The 21914-nt window shown below is 38.9% G+C and overlaps 1 protein-coding gene across 3 annotated transcripts in view; it reads right to left on the bottom strand.

The window, feature by feature from the left end:
• Window positions 1–21914, bottom strand: part of Elapor2 (endosome-lysosome associated apoptosis and autophagy regulator family member 2) — a 169030-nt gene that overhangs the window by 34599 nt on the left and 112517 nt on the right. For 2 of the 3 annotated variants that reach the window (XM_005083587.4, XM_040728791.1), the window contains 7 exons: window positions 20325–20505; window positions 19653–19781; window positions 7893–7983; window positions 7161–7263; window positions 5624–5761; window positions 3229–3492; window positions 1858–2031 (listed from right to left, as the gene is read on the bottom strand). In XM_005083587.4, the coding sequence (XP_005083644.1) occupies window positions 1858–2031; window positions 3229–3492; window positions 5624–5761; window positions 7161–7263; window positions 7893–7983; window positions 19653–19781; window positions 20325–20505 (1080 nt within the window). Of the gene's footprint in view, window positions 1–1857; window positions 2032–3228; window positions 3493–5623; window positions 5762–7160; window positions 7264–7892; window positions 7984–19652; window positions 19782–20324; window positions 20506–21914 lie in introns of those variants that run through there. The other variant, XM_040728792.1, reaches the window with a different exon arrangement.

Genomic DNA, 21914 nt, shown 5'->3' with positions numbered 1-21914 from the left:
AAGTGAGAAAGAAGGCATTTAAAAGGAGAGAAGGAAAACATAGTATTACAAAATGGGATTGAGAAATACAATGCATAATGGAATTGGTCTCATTCACTGCTTCATATGAAGGTATTTGGTATGCATTCATTTACTAAGTGAATGGGTACCCAATCAAGCTAGTGAGTACTGAATTACTACATATACAGTCAGGTTATGACACATGCATTGTCTTAGTTAGGGTCCTATTGCTGTGGTAAGACACCATACCCAAAAGCAAATTGGGGAGAAATTTATTTCATCCTAAAACTTGTCTGTCATCCAATGAAGTTAGGGCAGGAACTGAAGTAGATCAGTTACCTAGAAATAGAAGCCAAAGTAGAGGCCATGGAGGGGTGCTGCTTACTGGCTTGCTCCCATGGCTTGCTCAGCCTGCTTCCTTATACAACCATCATGATCCACTCTGGGCCGAGCCCTCCTAAACCAACCACTTGACAGACGTGACTATTGGCCAGCCTTATAGAGGCATTTTTCTCAATTGAGAGTCCCTCTTCCCAAATGACTCAAGCTTTTATCAAGTTGACAAAAAGATAGCAATCACACTCAGAAAACAAAATTTATAAATAAAATATGTGAATATTTTATTTAAAGACTTCTATGGTAGCCAGATCTTTTTTCATTTCATTTGAACAACTTTCTCACAGAATCCATAATGATTATGACTGTATATATAGCAATCAATATGAAAAAAAGATATAGGAGAAATGTTTTATTACATATTGCCTCTGTTAATGGTATATATGCTGTGCATTCTCCCCCACCCCCAACAAACTACAGTTTCACACATCAGTGAAAATATGGAATACACAGATTAAATCCCCTTAACAGTAACAAAGGTCTGCTTCTTCCGTCCCACCAAATAAATCCCATATTCATCAGAAGAGACTACTTTATCAATTAACATTTGACCCTGTATGCCTCATTTTGAATTCGGACAGAAATACTACTGGTAGTTTTCCCCCTTATTAAAAACATAACCAGAATTCAAGTTATGAGCCAACAGAGTCAGATTAAGGGATACTGAGAAATGGAAAAACCCAAATTGGGGGAGTGTTGCAAGGGTGTTTCTTGGGAGACCGGCATGAGAACTGGGTGCCTGAGGGAAGGGAAGATCTACCGTGAATGTGAGCAGGTGTCATTCAACTGGCTGGACCTTCATAGAGCAAAAGGCAGAGGCAAGAATTCCTTCTTCCTGAGCCTGCCACACTCTCCTCCTGCCACAGACATTAGGACTTCAGCTTCTCTGACCTTGGGACCCCAGGACTTATAGCAAACGTTCTCAGTTTTCAGCTGCCTCTTATTCTGAAGCTTTTGGACTCGGGTTCAGCCACACTAGTAGCATTCCATTTCTAGACAGGCTGGCATAGGATTTTTCATCCCCTATGAAAAATGCACTGATACTCCTCACGTGTGTGTGTGTGTGTGTGTGTGTGTGTGTGTGTGTGTGTGTGTGTGTGTGTGTGTGTTCTATCCCCGGGGAATCCTAAAACAATAAGTTTTCTCAAACCATAATACCCTACCTATGTTTAAAAAATGAGATCAACATCCTAAACCACTTTTATCCCTTCCCACTTTCAGGAAGAGAGAGGAGAGGGAGAGACTCGATGCATTGAAGTCATGCCTACAAGGCCTGGAGTTTAGCTGGTTGAATAAGGCTCCTTTACAATCTAAGAACCAGGTGAGACCAGTTGTCAATAGGATTTCAAAGAAATTTCCATACCTGCAATTAGTTGTTGATTACCATGGAGATGTTGTCAGCCATTTAACCCAGAACATGTCTTAAAACTGGAGTACAGATCCATCCCACCCGGAACTCACCTCATGTCCACATAAACTGATATTGAAGAAATGGAAGTATTTTGTTCCCTTGGAGGTGAAGCTGGGGCCATTCATAAGTGAACCCACACTACTGAGGTTGCGGAAATCATAGTGCAAACTGCGGTTTTCCTTTTCATAATAGAAAAAGCAGTCACTGTAGCAAGTGGAATGATCCTTAAAGACAAAAAACAAACAATACTTCAGAAAAGAAAGTATTAACTGCTCTGAAAAAATGTTACCCAAATGTTTTAGGTATAAATATCTTTCAGCAATGTTATATTTTGTCATACTTATGTAGAGGATCCCTAATAATTTAAAAAGTTCAGAAGAGTCAAGATTTGTTTTTAATTCTATATTTTCATGGATTAACTTCATACAGGAAAATATTTTTAAGAAATAGTAACAATTTCCCATTAGTCCAGCTTTCACAAGCAGTAAAACTGGTCCCCTGATCTACACTGCTGTTTTTCTTCACACTTATAATGCTGTCTGTCATGTGTGCTGCTTCCTGTAGAGCTTTCTATACCTGGCTTATGAGAACAGTTACCCTTCTATCTTGGAAGTGCACAAGATATCAATTTTTAATTTTGAAAACATTCTTCTTTGAACACTTTCTCTCATGTTTTGTCATTGGTAACTAGCATTTGCATGGTGTATATTCAGTGCTCACCTAATTTCAGAGAAGACAAAACAGAAAGGAGAATTAAAAGGCATTTTTCAGAGTCAACAGCAATTCCACATACTCCCCACCTGACCCCTCAGAGAACCACAGACAGAAAGTCTGTTGTGGAATATTACTTTAGCCAGGCAAATGTGTGGAATATTACTTTAACCGTGTAAACGTGTGTTACATTTGTTTGTGCTGCATTTGTTTAACAATGTAAGGATGTGTGTTTAGTAATGTAAAGATGTGCTGCATTTGTTTCACCTTGCCTGCCTAAGGCACCTGATTGGTCTAATAAAAAGCTCAATAGCCAATAGCTAGTCAGAGAAAGTATGGGTGGGTCTGGCAGGCAGAGAGAATAAATAGGAGGAGAATGTAGGCTCAGGAAGAAGAGAAGGAAAGAAGAAAAAAGAGAATGAGGGTGAAAGAGAGGACACACCTCCAGCCGCCACCAGCCAGACATGGAGACAGCAGGAAAGTAAGACACACAGAAAGAATAAAACGTATAAAGTTCCAAGGCAAAACATAGATAAAGAGAAACAGATTAAAATAAGAGCTAAGCTAAGGCTGAGCATTCTAATCTAATCACAAGTCTCTGTGTCATTATTGTGGAGCTGATTGGTGGCCCCAAAGAAGAAACCTGGTGCAGACATCTTTAGTTTTCCTGCCAAGAATGGCTTTGGGAAATAACCGCAAAGCAGACTCACCTGAGTGCTTTTACTTCCAGGCCCACAGGGAACGCAAGCCTCCTTGCCATAGACCTGATGGATGGACAGGTAGGTGTCAGCTGAGCACTCCTTGCACTGGTTGGTTTCTTTGTCGATGTAGTGGCCTGGGGGGCAGGGTACACAGGATGAGCCTGACTGCTCAGAACCAAGGGCACAGGCACGGCATGACGATGCCACCCCATCAACTGCATTAGTGGCTGTGATAGAATAAATCTTCACCACATCATTGATGAGACGTCTGTTCTAGAAAGAGAGCAGAAAGAATAGCATCTGCCTTGGAGTGCAACTGTACAACCAAGTTACATTTATGTTGACATCCCCCAAATAAACAGACAGCTTGGGAATGACAGTGGGTTGCCACCACTCCTATACTGTCCTTCTAAACAAAGAGCCCTTAAATCTTGACATGAGGAGCCACTTTTCCATGACCATGGAATTCCAGATGTGTTGCTGCAATTGACATCAGGTATGTCATAACTGGTGCAGACACAGTTACAGACTGTATGACTGTGGTGGGAAATCCTGGAAGGCAAGGACCTCTTTTCCTTATTCAAACACTGTGATACCAATGGGCTCATATCACTTTCTTGAGCCTTCCTTTCCGTCCCCAGCCCTTTCCCTGAGCAATGCATTCTAATTTCTAACAAAAAGACGTCAAAAGAGCAAATGTCAAAAGATCCTGAATCCTGCTGTGTTTTCCATCTCATGGTATAGGATTAATTAAGGTCTGGTTTTTGACTGCTTAACGTTTTCCTTCTGGACCAAGATGAAAAGCCCAAAAGTAGGAGGTAGAGTTCCGCTGGTGTTCATCCTCTTGTGATTATATTCTGAACACTAAATAACAATGCCTAAAGAACAACTGAAGTCATGGAAAAATCTAGGCATTGGCTCCCCACTGAAAATCTGGACAGGGAAGAGAAAGTGCACTACACCCACAGCCACAGCAATGAAGATTCTCTGAGCAAAGAATCACCTTGTCTGTGGAGATACACGAGAAATAACAGCCCTGGCTAGGGAGAGGGCTCAGTGGCAAAGAGCTTGCTGTACAAGCATCAGGACCTGAGTTTGGCTCCCTAGCAGCCACATAAAAACTTGGCATGGCACCACAGGTCTCTAATCCCAGTGCTAGGGCCTCATGGTAGGGCAGAGACAGATATCCTGGGGGCTCTCTGATCTGTCCTGTCAGTCGAGCCAAAATAGCTGGCTCTAGGTTCTGTAAGAGCTCTATCTCAAAACAATTAATGGTGAGAATAATTTCTGACATCTGATCTACATTTGGACATACAAACACAGGCAAAGATATGATATACACATGTATACACTACACACTGACACACACACTCCAAAAATAAATAACAGGTCAGATAGTATTGAAATGTGCAATGGAATGTTCATAGGAGGTCTATGCTAGCAATGAAAATCAAAGAAAGGCAATGGTTGTCTCTAGTCTACCATCCTGCATATAAATTCATTTTTTCTAAAAGGAGATATTATCAGAATAACATAAACCTACACTATTTAATGATCCTTAGACAAAATATTAGATATTTGGATGCAGGAGAATAAAGTTATTAACCTTCTCAGTCTCAAAAAGATTTAAAAATAAAGTTCTAAGTAAAAACAAAATTGCATTTTTTCTTAGGTTTCAATATTTGCTTATAGCTCTAAACAAATCAGAGATTCCAATCCATCACATACATTTGTATTCCCCCAAAATTAAAAATGGTTCATTTATACCAATTCACAATATAATAAGATGACTGACTCAAAGAAGTGTCTTCTGCAGTTTGAGTGACAGCTTTATATGCATTACCACAAGCAGGCATCATCTTTGTGCTTTAAAAGAAATAAAAAGTATGGGATCATATTGTTCTGTATTGTGGGCATAATACTATGTGTATCTCATGGTACACCTTTAAAATTGTCTATTCCATGTGTAGAATGCATAGTATCCTATGTACAGGCAGGCTATAACACTCTATGTAGATATCATGCTTTCATCCTTTGACCTCACATTTCCTTGTATAGAGTTCATAATGCCCTTGTATGAAGCTCATTAAGCAAGTTTGCCACTCACAGTATACTTACAAAGGGCTTGTGTTGTACCTTTAAAGGATTTCTAGTCCCTTGTACACAGGTCAGGATTATTTGTACAGAGAACGCAGCTCACCTCACACAGCTTGTGATGGCCTTAGCAGAGCTCATATGCACTTATGTAGACTACACATGCCCTTTCTTAGCTCCTGATGCCACGTGTGAAGCACATGATGTTTCCATACACAACTTTTAGTGTCTCCAGTGGAGATCAATATTATCTGAATGGAGATCACACCCAGTGGGGGTGTTGTAGAGTAATAAAGTGGTCGGAACTTACATCTTGACCTTGATTAGTTCTCTGGAACGCCCATGTAAATGTAAATGTTGCATTCTTGAAGATGATGTGTGTATACGCTTGCTTTTCTTTTGTTCCTCCCCATGATTCTACCACATTGGTACTTTTTCTATTTATATCCTAAAACAGTAGAGAAATATTTACAAACAAAGCACAAACTCAGTATTAAGGCAAATACACACCCATTACAAATATGTACTTTTATTTGGAGAAAGCTGTGTAGGATCCATGACTGTTTCTGCCAAACACTCCCTGTTTTAACCACACAACTCTCAAGATTTCCACAAGCATACTGTCAACAACATGGGAAAGAAATCCAAAATCATGGTATTGTTTAAGACACACACTTGAAAAACATTACTTAGAAGAGAGAGTTCCTCAGACTCCTCATGGAAAACATCTACAATCCTCAATGAATAAAAATGAATTCCCATTTGTGCCTTCTTCCTCAAGGAATTCTAACATAACCATTTGTGTAGAAACTCTAAGTTGTCCCCTGATTGTACTGGCCACAGGTTCATCTGAGTGAAGGCTGACCAGAGTGTCATCCCATGTTAATGAAATACTCTTGGGATAGCATGTAAGGATCATCAAGGTTCATTTATAAACTATTTTACTTCTGATTTTCTTAGTTAAATTTAAGAAAATAACATGCAGATTTAAGCTGTCCCCACCTACGTGCCACTATTAACATGACTTGAAAGCAAGTACAAAGACTAACATGATCATATAACTTATTTAATATGTAAATAGAGGTAAGTCTAAAGTTGTGAGCTTTCCTGTAGAATTCCTGATAAATAACTTATTTCCACTAGTTATTTGGGATGTTGGAGTTAGGTTGGCATGGTTTTGAAATTTGTCTCTTCATATAATATGGACATAAGGATCAAAGTATTATTAAGCAATCAAATATGACAACAGGAGACACATCTTGGGTTTACACTACAAATAATAGTATGGAAAAACAATTTCCAAGCATTACAGACATCTTACTACCAAATAGCCAAATTATCATACTTGCCATTCACAAAAAGGATTTCATAACATACAGATGGTGGTTCATTAAAGGTTGTTCTGAGTTATAAGAAGTAAAACATATTGCATCACTATAAATAATATAACTTTACATTGTAAAGTGATAATTGATATCATATCATTTGTGATTTAATTTGATGATTCACGACTCCTATGAGAAACCTATCATATGACAACTAAGCGAAAGCTATCAAGCTCTGTTATAAGTTCCATCTCTCCAATGGTTTGTAACATGTAAATCTGGTGTGGTGTTACCCTCAGAAGGGTGGGACATCTGATCCCAAGCTTTAATAGTGAGAACCCATGCCATGCAGAATGAACCCTTGGTGAGCTTTGCTGTACAATTAGACATTTCTTTAGGATTTAACAGTATTTTCGGGATTTGTAAGAAAGGCAAGAACAACAGTTCGTATCCCAACTTACACAAATGGATTCAAACTTTGAAAAAAAGAATAAACATTGAAATCTGCCTTCAGTCACTCACCACCATGAAGTATAGAACACAGTCAGCTGAGCAGAGGGTCTCAAAGACAAACGTTATTCTTCCTAGCTCAGAGCCCGTGGCTCCAGTCATAGACGTTGGTGGTCTACATGACAGATTAAAATTCCAATATCAACAATATACTCTGAATGCAGCATGAAACGAAATGGAATCATGTTTTCTCATTAGACGGAGAACCCAGCTCCTCTGTTAGCTAATCTACTGCTTCTTAAGGAAGCACTGATCCTTCCTTTCTCAATCTGTGTGTTCACACCTTTGCTCTAGGCTAGGATAATCTACTTGACTCTCCTGCTTCTAAAAGAAGGAAGGGACTCACACTGGGAAATCTCAACATACAAGACTAAAGCAAAGACATAAATAAATGTGTAACCTGCTAACTTACAGGCAGAATTGAGAAAAACAATAAACAATTAAGCAACAAAATACACTCCTGTAAATAAATGACTTATGCTAAATCTTTTCCATTAAGGATTAACAAATCATGGTTATTACAGGTTTGGCTGTAATGCTGTTAAAATATTTCTGCTTTATCTAAGGTACATACATGACTAACATTTATGGGTTTTAGTGACCAGTTCTATAGATTCCTAAATATCATGTATCTGACATACTATTGTTTACTTGAAAACAAAAAAACACTGCACAGAGTCATCCAACTCCCCTATTTCTACAGAGGAAGTGAAGATTCCTGTAGAAAGGACCAGTTCCCCTTACTTAAATCCTGGGATGTGCAAGGTTAAGATGAGGTAGTCATTGTCAGAGCCTCCAGCCCCACTCTGGATGTGATCTCCAGCCACCTCCCAACCTGAAAATGAAAAAAACGACATTTTATTAGTAAAATTTCATTAATTAATAACAAAAATGTTAAAATAAGGTAACCATAAAAAGGCAAATACATATTTATGATCAAAGCTAGAAATATTCCAGAAAAAAAATCATGTTTCCAAGTAACAGTTGTAGACTGGATGCAGAAGTTCACTTCTAGATACCTATAAAGACATTCTGACTCTACCACTTTGTATACAATGTGAGACAAGGTGATAGTTTTTTCAATGGAGCATGACTTTCCAAATTGAAACAGGTAGTCTTTATTCACTCTAACACACTAAGATAGACACTTAGTATAGGTATAGACACATTCCCACTCTGTTGACAGTCAATGGAAAACCCAAAACTTCAAGTTACTAAAGATTTAGGGTCAGAAGTTCTTTTTAGTTTACTGTGTTTTTGTTTCACAATTTAACTTTTACTAAATGTCACTAAGTATGCCATACGTGGGATAGTAGACAGACTTCCCTCCCCAAGAAGTAGGAAATATAAGGAATGCACATGCTAATGAATGCTAACACTGTGCACAAGAATTCACAAAAAACATGTCCTCTGCACAGGAACAGTAACATACCATAAGCCAAGACAACTACTTAAAATGAATAAAGATGATAAATCCACATATAGCATCAAGAAAGTATATTATCTAAGGTCAAAACCTTAGCATTGATACATCTCCAAATGTTATCTACTACTCTAAGAAAAGTGATATAGGCAGCCATACTTGTGTGAGCTTGGCAACCTGGCAATTTGCAAACAGAATACCTTGTGGTAAATTAACATGTTGAATACATACTAATAAAACATAATAAAATAATATAGACTCATCTATTAGACAAATGTTGATAATTCTGCTGCCTAAAGGTTCCCATGATTAAAAACAAAGAAAAGCAGCTATCAAATTTTAATTCTAAAAGTTGAGTAAACATGTAATCCTGTGGACCAGTGAGACAAGAGTGTGGGTAATAGGAGAATTTAAGTTTAGACACTAATCCTATGACACTAGTAAGGAGAAACAAGACTCCCAATGCAGAACAAGTAAATGCCAAGAAAAAAGGCTGTGGTTGTGTTTCTAAGAACACCGCTTAGAATCTATGAATACCATAAAGAAGTACAGAATGTGAGAGAAGGCCAAGTGGATTGTGTGCAGGAGTTAATATGCTTCAAGTAGAAACAAATGCCTTACATGCTTCAATATTGCCCAATGTAGAGTCCACCAGCTTCCCTCATTCTCTGTCTGTTCTGACCAAGAAATACAGATTGATTTATCATAATCTTTAACTTTTTATGGTCATATCACAAACATTTCTCCATTATAAATAATTCTATATCTAAATTTATCTAAGTATATCCCTATTGTTAAAATGTGTTTTCATTCTTATGGGAAACATTAAAATTAACATCTTTGCATATAACTTCTTTCATATTACATTGTCTCATTGGTATAGACCCCCAGAAATAGCAATACTGAGTCAGAAGAAAATGAAAATTAAAGATTCTGGAAATGTATTTTCAAATTTCTTTCAATATATTGTCTCAGTATAATGATTACATACATACTATTTTATTCTATTGAGCTACCTTATGTTGGTAAACATTATTCTATTGCTGGAAAGCTACATTATTTCCATTTGTGTTTTATACATGATGCTCAACGAATCTATTCATGAACAATAAACTTGTCCCCAAATTTTAATTTCTCACAGGCAAAAATACAATATATAAAACTTTTCTCTTCATCCCTAATATGAAATTTGGTCAAATTCAGATTTCAGGAATATGGAAACATTCTATGCACACATCCAACTCAGTCTAAACACACCTGCTTTAACTATCCTTGCAGGAGGGTGACCTCCTGCTCAGGTAAGCTGCCCCATGACATTCCACTTGGCCCTGTTGTTTGTACTGTTCACTATAAGAATAGGGTAGAGACTCCAGATCACAAAGATACACACCACTTTTACCTTTGTACTTTTATTTTCTTTAAACTAATTTTAAAATACAGCTTGTTAATTAACTGGTAGCAAGTGAGTAAACCAAATATTGGTGTGAGTTAGTGTCATCTATAGAAGTCGCTACTAATCCATTCTAATGTGTGAGCACACATGTACCAGTCCTTCCATGGATTCATTCAATACTCTTGTTTTCCTAATTGATCTTAAATTCCTGGCTCAAATTCAATCATAGGACACATCTTAGGACTATCAACTTTCATAGTGTTTCCTCTTCTCTGGGGGGATAAATTCCAAAAGGTGGTATTATTGGTCAACAAAGAACACTTTGCATTTAATAAAAATCAGATCTTTCACTCATGTGTTGGTTCAAAATTACTTAAATCTCTATTTTTTCTGTTGATCTCTGTACTCATGTGGGCATTTCATTTCCTATGTCCTAAGTCTGTTTTGGGGAGCTACTGATTAAAAATATGCAATTTTACAACTGTGTGTGTAAGCCTAGGTACAATGATCAAATACAACATGGAGATAGTAAGCTGATAAAATGATGGTGAGGTGATAAAGGATGGATTCCATTGTTAAATCTCATTGTTTGGAATGCCTGCTGCTATTGTCAGATTTTAAAATGAATAACATAGACAAGCACTATTGAAAGAACTCTGCCACGTCTGCAAGTTTTCAGTAAAACAGGCTTCAACTGCATCTTGTTAATACAGTCATGGGCTTCACAGGAAATAGGAATTTGAAATCTTTAACCCTTTACCATGGCATAGCACTGAGCCAAAGTAAAATAACCTACTAATGCTGTTGAATACTACTCTACACATTGTGAATATATGACACTGTGATGAATTAATAAAGAAGCTGACTGGACAATAGCTGAACAGAATAAAGTGAGGCAAGAGAGCCAGACTAAGAGAATTCTGGGAGGAAGAAGGGCAGCAAGAGAAGTTGCCAGCCAAACACAGATGGAGCAAGAGATGAATATGCCATGCTAATAAATGGTGCATGGCAGAGCATAAATAAGGAAAATGGGCTAATTTAAGTTGTAAGAGCTAGTTAGTAATAACCCCGAGCTATTGGCCAAGCATTTGTAAATAATATAAGTCTCAATGTGTTTATTTGGGAGCTGCTAGTGGGACAGGAAAACTCTGCCTACAAATGGTGTTCAAAGTCCAGGGCCACTTAAATCACATAAAGCCTGAGAAAGCTTTTAAAAAGGTTCTAAGTGCACAGAAACAGAGACAAATGGAGCTTCCTAGTCTCCCAGTCTCAACGCCAGCTGCAGTGCAAAGATGTGTCTCCTTACAGTTGCCTGCAGGATAGAGCCAGTCACCAGCTGCCATGTGATAAACCACATGGTGGATTCCTGCACTCTCTCACACAGGCCATAGTTCAGAGAAGTTTGCTTCTTCCAGTCCCTGCCTGTAGGCTTATGCTGCCAGCACAACCCCCCCTCCTCCCCCCCAGCATGCCACATGGCAGGTTTGGAGTTCTGCTCATGCAGACAGGAAATATTACAGATATTCAATAAAGACAAATTCCAATGGGGATGAAACCTCTAAATGGGTTACAGTGTGTTTAAAAATGTACAAAATCACCTTCCAGACCCCACCCTCTGGCATGCCCAGCTTCAAGTGAGCTAGGGTCCCCCTGGGAGCCCTCCCCTGCCCATCACCCACTCCCTCATCTTCCAGGGCTGCTCCAGGCATCCAGAGGACCCGCCCACACGGGAAAGGCATAAGTCCTTCCAGACCCCACCCTCTGGTGTGCCTAGCTTCAGATGAGCTTGGGTCCTCCTAGGGACTCCTTCCCCACCCATCACCCACCCCCACAATCTTCTGGAGGCTGCTCCGGGCATTGAGAGGATCTGCCCACACACACACAAAAATCAGTCCTCACAGACCCTACCCGCAGCTCTTCCCACACCTGTGCACCCAGTCCCAGGTGACCTTGGATCCTCCTGGTACCCCTCCCCTGACCAACACCCACTCCCTCAATCTTCCTGGGGCCCGCTCCTGGCATCAAGAGTAACAGCCCACACAGGAAAGACATAAGCCTTTACAGATCCTAACCTCTGGCATGCCCAGCTTCAGCTTCAGGAAAGAAGGAGACCAGTGGAGACAGAAAGACCCCACCTGCACATACTGGAAGAAGAGATGGGAAGAGTGCAGAATAAGAACTCACTCAGCATAGAAAGACCAACATGACTCCACCAGAATCTAGAGACCCCACACCAGCAAGACCTGAAAAGCACAACATAGATGAAGCAGAAGAGACAGACCTTAAAAATTATTTTATGAAGATGATAGATACCCTCAAAGAAGAAAAGAGGAAATGCCTTAAAGAAATAGAAGAAAAATACATGAAATGGGGGAAAAGATGAACCAAAAAATTCAAGAAATAAACAAATGTCTTAAATAATCTAAAGAGTAATAAGAAAAAACAGCCAAGCAAATAAAGGAAATAACTCAAACATGATTGAAAGCTGAACTAGAAACAATAAAGAAAACACAGAATGAGGGGATGCTGAAAATAGAAAATCTGTATAAACAATCAGGAACTACACCAATAGAATACAAGAGATGGAAGAGAGAATCTCAGGTGTTGACGACTCATTAGAGGATATACAGTCATTGACCAAAGAAAATCTCAAATTCAACAAATCCCTAACACAAAATATCCAGAAAATATGGGACATTGTGAAGAAACCAAACCTGAGAATAATAGGTGTAGAAGAAGGCAAACAAATACAGCTTAAAGGTACAGAAAACATACTCAACAAAATCATAGAAGAAAACTTCTATAACCTAAAGTAGGATATGCCTATGAAAATACAAGGATCTTACAGAACACCAAATAGGTTGGACCAGAAAAAGAAGTCCCCTCACTACATAACATAATAATCAAAACATCAAACCTACAGAATAAAGAGAAAATATTAAGAGCAGCTAAACAAAAAGGCCATATCCGAATTACACCTGACTTCTCAATGAAAACTCTGAAAGCCAGAAGATCCTGGACAGATGTCCTACAAACGCTAAGGGAACAAGGATGCCAGGCCAGGCTACTATATCCAGTAAAGTTTTCAATTACCATAGATGGAGAAAACAAAATATTCCACGACAAAGCCAGATTTAAACAATACGTATCAAAAGATCTAGCACTTCAGAAAGTGCTGGAAGAAAAACCTAGACCCAACAAAGATAACTACACTCACAAAGACATAGGCAATAGATAATCCCACTGTACCAAACACAAAAGAAAAAGGGAGGGGAACCTACACACAATGACACCACTACCAATAAATCAAGCACAAACAAGAATCATCAATCAATGGTTATTAACATCCCTCAATGTCAACGATCTCAACTTGCCTATAAAAAGACACAGACTAGCAGAATGGATACAAAGACAGAAAAAAATTTAAATGAAATGGGCAATTTCCTGGATAGATATCACTTGCCAAAACTAAACCAAAAACAGATAAGCAATCTAAACACACATATAACCCTTAATGAAATAGAAACGGTCATCAAAAGTCTCCCAACCAAAAAAAGCCCAGGTACAGATGGCTTCAGTGCAGAATTCTACCAGAAATTCAAAGAACAGATAATTCCAATACTTCTCAAAGTGTTCCACATAATAGAAGCAGGAGGCTCACTGCCAAACTCTTTTTACAAGGCTACAATTACCTTGGTACCCAAGCCACACAAAGACACAACTAAGAAAGAGAACTATACACCAGTTTCCCTCATGAACATCGACTTAAAAATACTCAATAAAATACTAGCAAATCGTATTCAAGAACACAACAGAAAAATCATCCACCATAATCAAGTAGGCTTCATTCCAGGAATGCAGGGATAATTCAACATATGAAAATCTATCAGTGTAATCTACCATATAAACAAACTGCCAAGGAAAAGCCACATGATCATCTCACTAGATGCTGAAAGAGCCTTTGAAAAAATCCAGCACCCCTTCATGATAAAGGTCCTAGAAAGATCAGGGATAACAGGAACATACCTGAACATAATAAAAGCAATATACAGTAAACCAACAGCTAACATCAAACTAAATGGAGAGAAACTCAATGCAATTTCTCTAAAATCAGGAACAAAACAAGGCTGTCCACCCTCTCCATATCTCTTCAATATTGTACTTGAAGTTCTAGCTATAGCAATAAGACAACAAAAGGAGATCAAGGGGATACAAATTGGAAAGGAAGAGGTCAAACTTTCACTATTTGCAGATGATATGATAGTTTACATAAGTGACCTGAAAAACTCTGCAAGGGAACTCCTAGAGCTGATAAACACCTTCAGCAAAGTGGCAGAATATAAGGTTAACTAAAAAGTAAATCAATAGCCCTTTTATATACAGATGATAAAGTGGCTGAGAAAGAAATCAGAGAAACATCACCCTTTACAATAGCCGTAAACAGCATCAAATATCTGGGGATAACATTAACCAAAGAAGTGAAAGACTTGTATATCAAGAACTTTGATTCTCTAAAAAAAAAAGAAATCAAAGAGGATACCAAAAAATGGAAAGCTCTCCCATGCTCTTGGATGGGTAGGATCAACATAATAAAAATGGCAATCTTGCCAAAAAGCAACCTACAGATTCAATGCAATCCCTATCAAAATTCCAGCAAATTCTTCACAGACCTTGCAAGAACAATGATCAACTTTATATGGAAAAACAAAAAACCCAGAATAGCCAAGACAACCCTATACAATAAAGGAACTTCAGGAGGCATCACCATCCCTGACTCCAAGTTCTATTACAGAGCTATAGTCCTGAAAACAGCTTGGTATTGGCACAAAAATAGACAGGTGGACCAATGGAATCGAATTGAAAACGCTGATTTTAACCCACACACACCACAGGCAACAAGACAAAAAGGCAGTCCACAGAATGGGAAAAGATATTTTACTAATCCCATATCTGACAGAGGGCTGATCTCCAAAATTTACGAAGAACTCAAGAAGTCTCCAAAACCAAAGCATGCAATTAAAAAGTGGGGTACAGAACTAAATAGAGAATACTCAATAGTGGAGTCTAAAATGCCTGACAGACACTTGAGAAAGTGCTCAACATCCTTAGCCATCAGGGGAATGCAAATCAAAACAACTCTGAGATACCATCTTACTCTTGTCAGAATAGCTAAAATCAGAAACACCCATGACAATGGAGATTCCTCAGGAAAATGAGAATCAACCTACCACAAGACCCAGCAAGTCCACTCTTGGGCATATACCCAAAAGACGCACATTCATACAACAAGGACATCTGTTCCACTATGTTCATAGCAGCATTATTTGTAATAGACAGAACCTGGAAGCAACCTAGATGCCCCTCAACTGAAGAGTGGATAGAGAAAATGTGGTACATTTACACAATGGAGTACTCCTCAGTAGAAAAAAAGAATGGAATCTTGAAATTTTCAGGCAAATGGATGGCACTAGAAGAAACCATCCTGAGTGAGGTAACCCAGTCACAAAAAGAGAAACATGGTATATACTCACTCATGTATGGATTTTAGACATGGATCAGGGGAGTGCCAGTCTGCAATTCCACTGACAGAGAGTGGGAAACAGGAAAGAACCTAAAAGAAATATGCATGGTACCCCAGAGAAGTGGAATGAGGCAAGATCTCCTGAACAGATTGAGAACATGGGGTGGGGGAGGAGGAGTGGAAGCTGGGAAGAAGAGAGGGGGGAAGAGGAAGAGAGAACAGGAAGGTTGAGTGGGGGGTAGAATAGGGGGAGAACAGGATGAGAAATACCATAAGAGGGAGTCATAGGTTTGAAGAGAGATCTGGCACCAGTGAGACCTCTAATGTTCTACAAGGATGACACCAACTGGCAGGCTAAGCAATAGTGAAGAGACTACCTTAAATGCCCATTCCTGATAATGAACTCGATGACTACCTTATATGCCATCCTAGAACCTTCATCCAGTGACTGATGGAAGCAGAGGCAAACACCCACAGCTAAACACTGAACTGAGCCCCCTGGAACCCAGTGACAGAGAGAGAGGAGCGATGAGCAAATGGGCAAAGAATGGGCTGGCAAAACCAGCAGAGACAGCTGATCTGAACAGGGGAGAGCTCTTGGACCCAGACCAATGGCTGGGAGGCCAACATGGGACTGATCCAGATCCCCTTAGAGTGACAGTCAGTGAGGAAGCCTGGGCAACCTATGGTACCCTGGGCAGTAGATTAGTATTTATCCCTGGCATACAAATGGACTTCTGTGTCCATAACACAAAGAGGGATGCTCTCTTAGCCTGGATTCTTAGGGAAGGTCCTGGACCCTGCCCCAAGCGAAATGACAGACTCTGGATATCCCCTATGTGGAAGGAAGTGGGGATAGGGTGGGAGGCTGGGGAGGATGCCTGGGGGGGTAGGTGAGGAGGGGAGGGAGAGGGAGCTGGGATTGACATGTGAAGCAAGCTATTTAAAATTAAAGTAATAAAAAATGTACAAAGGCTTGGGAAAAAGAAGACAAAGTGTATATATATAGCCTTAAATAAAAAATATAGTTTTAAAATAATAAAACAATGTCCTTTAAAAGGGAGTAAAGTAATATAAAAGAAAAAAGCCATGTAAAGACAGAAAATACACAGAGAATCTAGATACTGTATGTTACTGTGTTGTCTTTAAATTTTTTTAATTCTTGAGGAAGGAGTGATGGCTACTAAGACACATTGGATTATGAAAGCTGCTAAATTAATTCAACCCATATTTTTTAAAATGTCCTAACTTCAAAGTGTAAGTAGTGAAATATCTTGCTTTGGGGAAGAGATTATGTTTTTGTTCTCACAGAAAAATGAAAGACTATAGATCCATTCAAAGTTTAAAAAATCAGGTTTGATCAAGAAAGACCCCCTGAAACACTGACTACAGACATGAAGAAATAAACATAAAAGAATTACAAGATACGTGATAGTGATGTATATTTTATCTGCTCAAACACATCAGAAAAAATCATCTTTGGCTGACTTTTGTAAAATTCACAGTCTGTACTTATTTTAATATAGACATGTATGTTACCTTTAAAGATGTATGTATTTTCAGAACAAGGGGACCAGACATCAATAAAAAATGGATGGCCAGGTGATCCAGCATCTAGAACAGCTTCAAGGCTGCTGGCTGAGATGGTCCAGCCTCAGAGAATACTACTGCAAGACTTATCAATTATCCTGATTTTCTCAAGGTTTCCCAAAGATGACCAGCACCCACAAACAACAAGAAGAAGTCTAGAGAAAACAATGCCCACATCCCCAAAATATTGGTTATTGATGTTATCATTTAAGGAGGATTGATACAAGCTGTTATTGATAATGGACAATATCCCCAGTACACACAGGAGATTCTGTCTCAGGGATCTTGTTCTGAAAAGAAAAATGGAGATATAGAAATGATAGGATAAAGGATAGACTATTGAATCTATATTTAAACAAAAAACTACTAGTCATAAATATTTCACATTGGTATGGATTTTGGTATATCATACATATTTAAAGTTAATTTTGTTATACTGTATGAAATTTCTACTCTTGTTCATGGTATTATTTTTATACATCTCATTTAAAAATATAATGTGTAATTAATAAATACAGATTAATAGTCATCTATAATAGCCAAACTTATAGTCATGTTAGATATGTTTTCAAGGACATACATTTATAAGGATGGTCTTCAAACACTAGAGAATATGGCATTTAATATGTTTAATAAACTAAGGCTTTTCATGACAGCTCCTGGTAGCACCAATCTACTTCAGAGAAGATAATGAGCATTGAAGAAACTCAAAATGGAATTTGCTTTCTTTTTGGCAAAAGCTAGCCATTTGGGCAAAGAAACTGCCCTTATCTCAATTGCTGAGAGTATACTGTCCAAACCGGACTAGCAGGACACAAAAGAAAGCAACTGCCAACATTTGCCAAAACAAGGTATGAAGTTTCTTCAAAATTATCTACTTCTCAAAAAGGTCTGTCAGGTATACCAGAACTGTAGGTCATACCTGAATGCCCCAGCATCGCAGAAGAACTAGGGTGACTTTCCAGGCACCCTTCTGGGGTCTTTGATGAAGTTAAAACTAGATGTTATAACTATAGTTTTTCTTAGCTATGATGAAAAGCTAAATTAGATGTAAAACTTTAGACTCACCAAGATAAAATAAATAATATAGTATTTTCTATAATTTTACCAAATACAAGTGGACTGGATATTATAACTGTAAATCTTGCTTGATAATTGTTTTTGTTGTATATAATTTTACTATATTAAAGTTAACATCTTTATTTTTATTTGGACAAAAAAGGGAAGTGCTATGGAATATTCCTTTAAGCTGTGTGAATACACATCACTGTGATTGGTTTAATAAAAAAAGCTTACCTGCCAATTCCCAAACAGAATAAGATTAAGCAAGAGAGCCCAGACTAGGAGGATGCTGGGAGGAAGAAGGGCAGAGAGAAGAGTTGCCAGCCAGACCCAGAGGGAACAGGAGATGAACATGCCATGATAATAAAGGTACCACCACATGGCAGGGCATAAATAAGGAAAATGGGCTAATGTGGGTTGTAAGAGCTAGTTAATAATAAGCCTGAGTTATTGGCTGAGCATTTATAAATAATATAAGCCTCAGTGCATTTATTTGGGAGCCAGTGGTCCCAACAAAAACTCTGTCTATATATTATTCCTTAAAGTGGCAAAAGGTACAGATGCTGTTAACTTCCTTGCCACATCTCTTTCAGTATTTGTGGCTTTAAATGTGAGCTTCAATATCTATGTCAAAAGTGACTACATAAAATGCAAGACTAATGCAGCATCCTGTCCACCCTCCAACCCCCCATGCACACATCTATCCTGGGCAGATAAGCTGAGTCCCCACAGCAGACATACCAAGCCCTACTATTTAATACCTTTTCTATCTAAGCACTTACCATGTGCTGCCGTTTAATTCCTGCCATTTGAGGTGTGAGATCATGGATGTTATTTTTCCTTCTCCACAGTTTAATGGCTAAAAGCTTCTTCTTACCATAGATTTTTTAGCAACTTGAGCAAAGAATTTATGTTCTTTCTTTACTAAGCTGAGAACTTCTGAATTTTCAGATGGAAGGGTGGGTGGGAAGGAGGGAGAGAAGGAGGAAGTGAAGGGGGGAGAGACAGGGACTCAGACAGTGCTCAAATGAGGGTGGGCTTGACGGACTTGTTCGCTTGTTACTTGTGGTTTGAGATTATTATTTTTAGGAGTTATTTGAACACATTTATTGTGAAACCCGAGCTCTGTGTCTGAGCACTAAGATGTTACTAATTCAGTAATGGACAGGAAGAGGATGTAAACAGACAAAAGGATAATGCACATCCTAGGCTGGAGAGAAAAAACTGACAACAGTGTACCATTTACAAATTGATTTCTGGAATTTCTACCTGATATTTACATACTTTTAGTGACTATGCAGAGCTGAAACTAAAGAAAGAAAGGAATAAGCACTATAGGTTTTATTGCTGTAGGAAAGCTACCTGACTGATTGATTTTTATGTAAGTACTGGGATGGTCACACAGCCAAATAAGACAAAGTTCCTCACAAACGTGTCTGGCACATTTAAAAGGCTAAGCCTGAAAACCAATTGCGTTTTTGCTGCCACTACAGTTATGTTCGAGTCCAAACTCACCATTCATCCCATCACACTTGGAATTCCCAACATTGAAGCACGAAGTTTTCATGTTGGCAGGGAGCACATTCCACCATTTATACTCAAACCCAAGCGCTGGCTCTGTTCCTGCTGGACACGGCTTACACTCTGCAGAAGACAACGAGTGAACAACCACGTTACGCTGCATCTGGTCAGCTTTCCCTGTGCCAAGCGCCACTAAACCGCAATCAGCAGAGAAATGTAAGGGAAAGATGTGACACCACCAATTCCCTCAGGAACTTCTTCAAATGTGAGCCGGAACAAGTTTCTAGATAGAGTACCAAAGCATGTGTATGTATTTGGTGGTTTTGTTTGTATATTGCTTCATTTTATGCTCGCGCACACACACACATGCAAAAATGAATGATTATCCTTAGTTAGCCAATAAGATAAGGTCATTTTTCGAAGACTAATTAAATATACTATTTTTAAAAGAGATGGTCTCACATACACAAAACGCCACTAAGACAGCTCTCATTAGTAAATAAATCATGCTCTCACAATCCCATTATCAATATTTCTCAACTCTTCTTCCTTCCAATGAAATAAAAAATGTGTCATCTAAAGACTTCCCCAGAAAATCAATTCAAACAAGATCACAAGTCTATTAATATTATGTTTTAAAGAGCAGTCCATGATAAGACACCCTACCCTTTGTTCCATCGGAAAATGTCCCTGGGGGGCAGGGATGGCAAGGAGAAGATCCATTGTTATAGAATCCTGGATTGCACGGGGGACAATCCTTCTTCTCTCCAGAAGGGGGCAGTCTGATAGCGTCTGGGAGATCCTCCCTGCAGATTTTCGGCTCGATCCACTTGTACATTATCTGTGTCTGAAAAAAAAAAGTTTTTAAAGTTAAAGCTAAGAGCAAATCACACAAGATCCTTACAACAGAGATGCTAAACTGACAATCTAAAAAATAGCAAACAGTGGACGAACAGACGAGGGGGTTGAGAGACTCTAAAACAGTGACAAAATGAGAGAAAAAGAGGAAATTCTTACTAACACAGCAAGGAGAAAATAAAAACCTGGTAGGAAACTAATCATTGCTTTCCTGTGTGTATACATACGTGTGAACATATTGAAATCTTAGGTCAACATCTGATGTCTGTCTTAATTACTATCCGCCTTTAGCTGTGTGCACACACACCGAGGTTGGAACAGAGCCCGGGGAGTTGGCTTTTCGCTTCTACCATGTGGGTCTGGAGGACTGAACTCAAGTTGCAAGCTTAGTGGCACGGGCCTTTACCCAGTGAGCCATCTTTCAGTCCCTCCAGGTCATGTTTTTGGGACAGAGCCTCCCACTGAACTGGAAGCTTCTAGATTCAGCTAGACTGGCTGGGCTGGCCAGCCGTCCCCATGTGCCCTCCTGTCCCTTCTCAGATTCCAGGAATGGACTCCCACACTCAGTTGTTTGTTTGTTTGTTTGTTTATATAATGCAGGTTCCAGACAACCAAGCTTGGGCTCTCTTGCTCGTGTGGTAAGCACTCCAGCAAGTGAGCCATCTCCCCAGTCCCTGGAAATGACCAAAACATTGCAAAAGCTTTTAACCTGAGTCAAAAGTACCCTTATGATACAAACCACGTGCTGCTCATCATGAACCCCTCTTTAAAATGTAAACAACCACTAAATGGTCACCCCTGAACACATCCATACAAGTAACATTATGCAGACTGAGTATGCCATATCTAGAAATATGTATGTACATACATATACATGTAGGCATGTAGCAACAAATAATGAAAGAAAGAGGCCATGAATTTGAAAGAGAGCAAGGAAGTGTATTTGGGAGGATTTAGAGAGAAGAAAGGGAAGAGAGAATTGGCGTAATTATTTTTTTTATCGCAAAAACAAAAGTGCAAACAACCACTGCCCGTGTATCCATTTGCTTCATCGTGTAGCCTGCAGCTTTCATAGAGTAAATTTTCCTTGCTTATTTGCATTTTGGGCTGTGAGCCGAGCCTCTGAGGGCTGAGCCCTCTCTCCAGCCCCTCTTGCTTATCCGCAAACTTCATCACTCCCTTCTTTTCTCCAGCCGCACCATCTGCTACCATACTTCCCACATAGAAATATGCCATTTTTCAAAAAGAATAGACCAAACTTCATGTGCAGTCCTAATAATGCATACATATCAGCAGTTCCTGGGTTTTTTCAGTAACAAGAGCTGTAGCTAACATATTCTGTCCAGAAGTTTCTAGGCCTTTTCTATGTGCTCAGGACAAAGAGACCCTTTGTTATCC

The sequence above is a fragment of the Mesocricetus auratus genome, unplaced genomic scaffold (genome assembly GCF_017639785.1).
Source record: "Mesocricetus auratus isolate SY011 unplaced genomic scaffold, BCM_Maur_2.0 Super-Scaffold_100019, whole genome shotgun sequence".
Taxonomy (NCBI): Eukaryota; Metazoa; Chordata; class Mammalia; order Rodentia; family Cricetidae; genus Mesocricetus; species Mesocricetus auratus.
The sequence above is the reverse complement of the archived record's forward strand: the minus strand, read 5'-3'. Positions and strand labels throughout refer to the sequence as shown.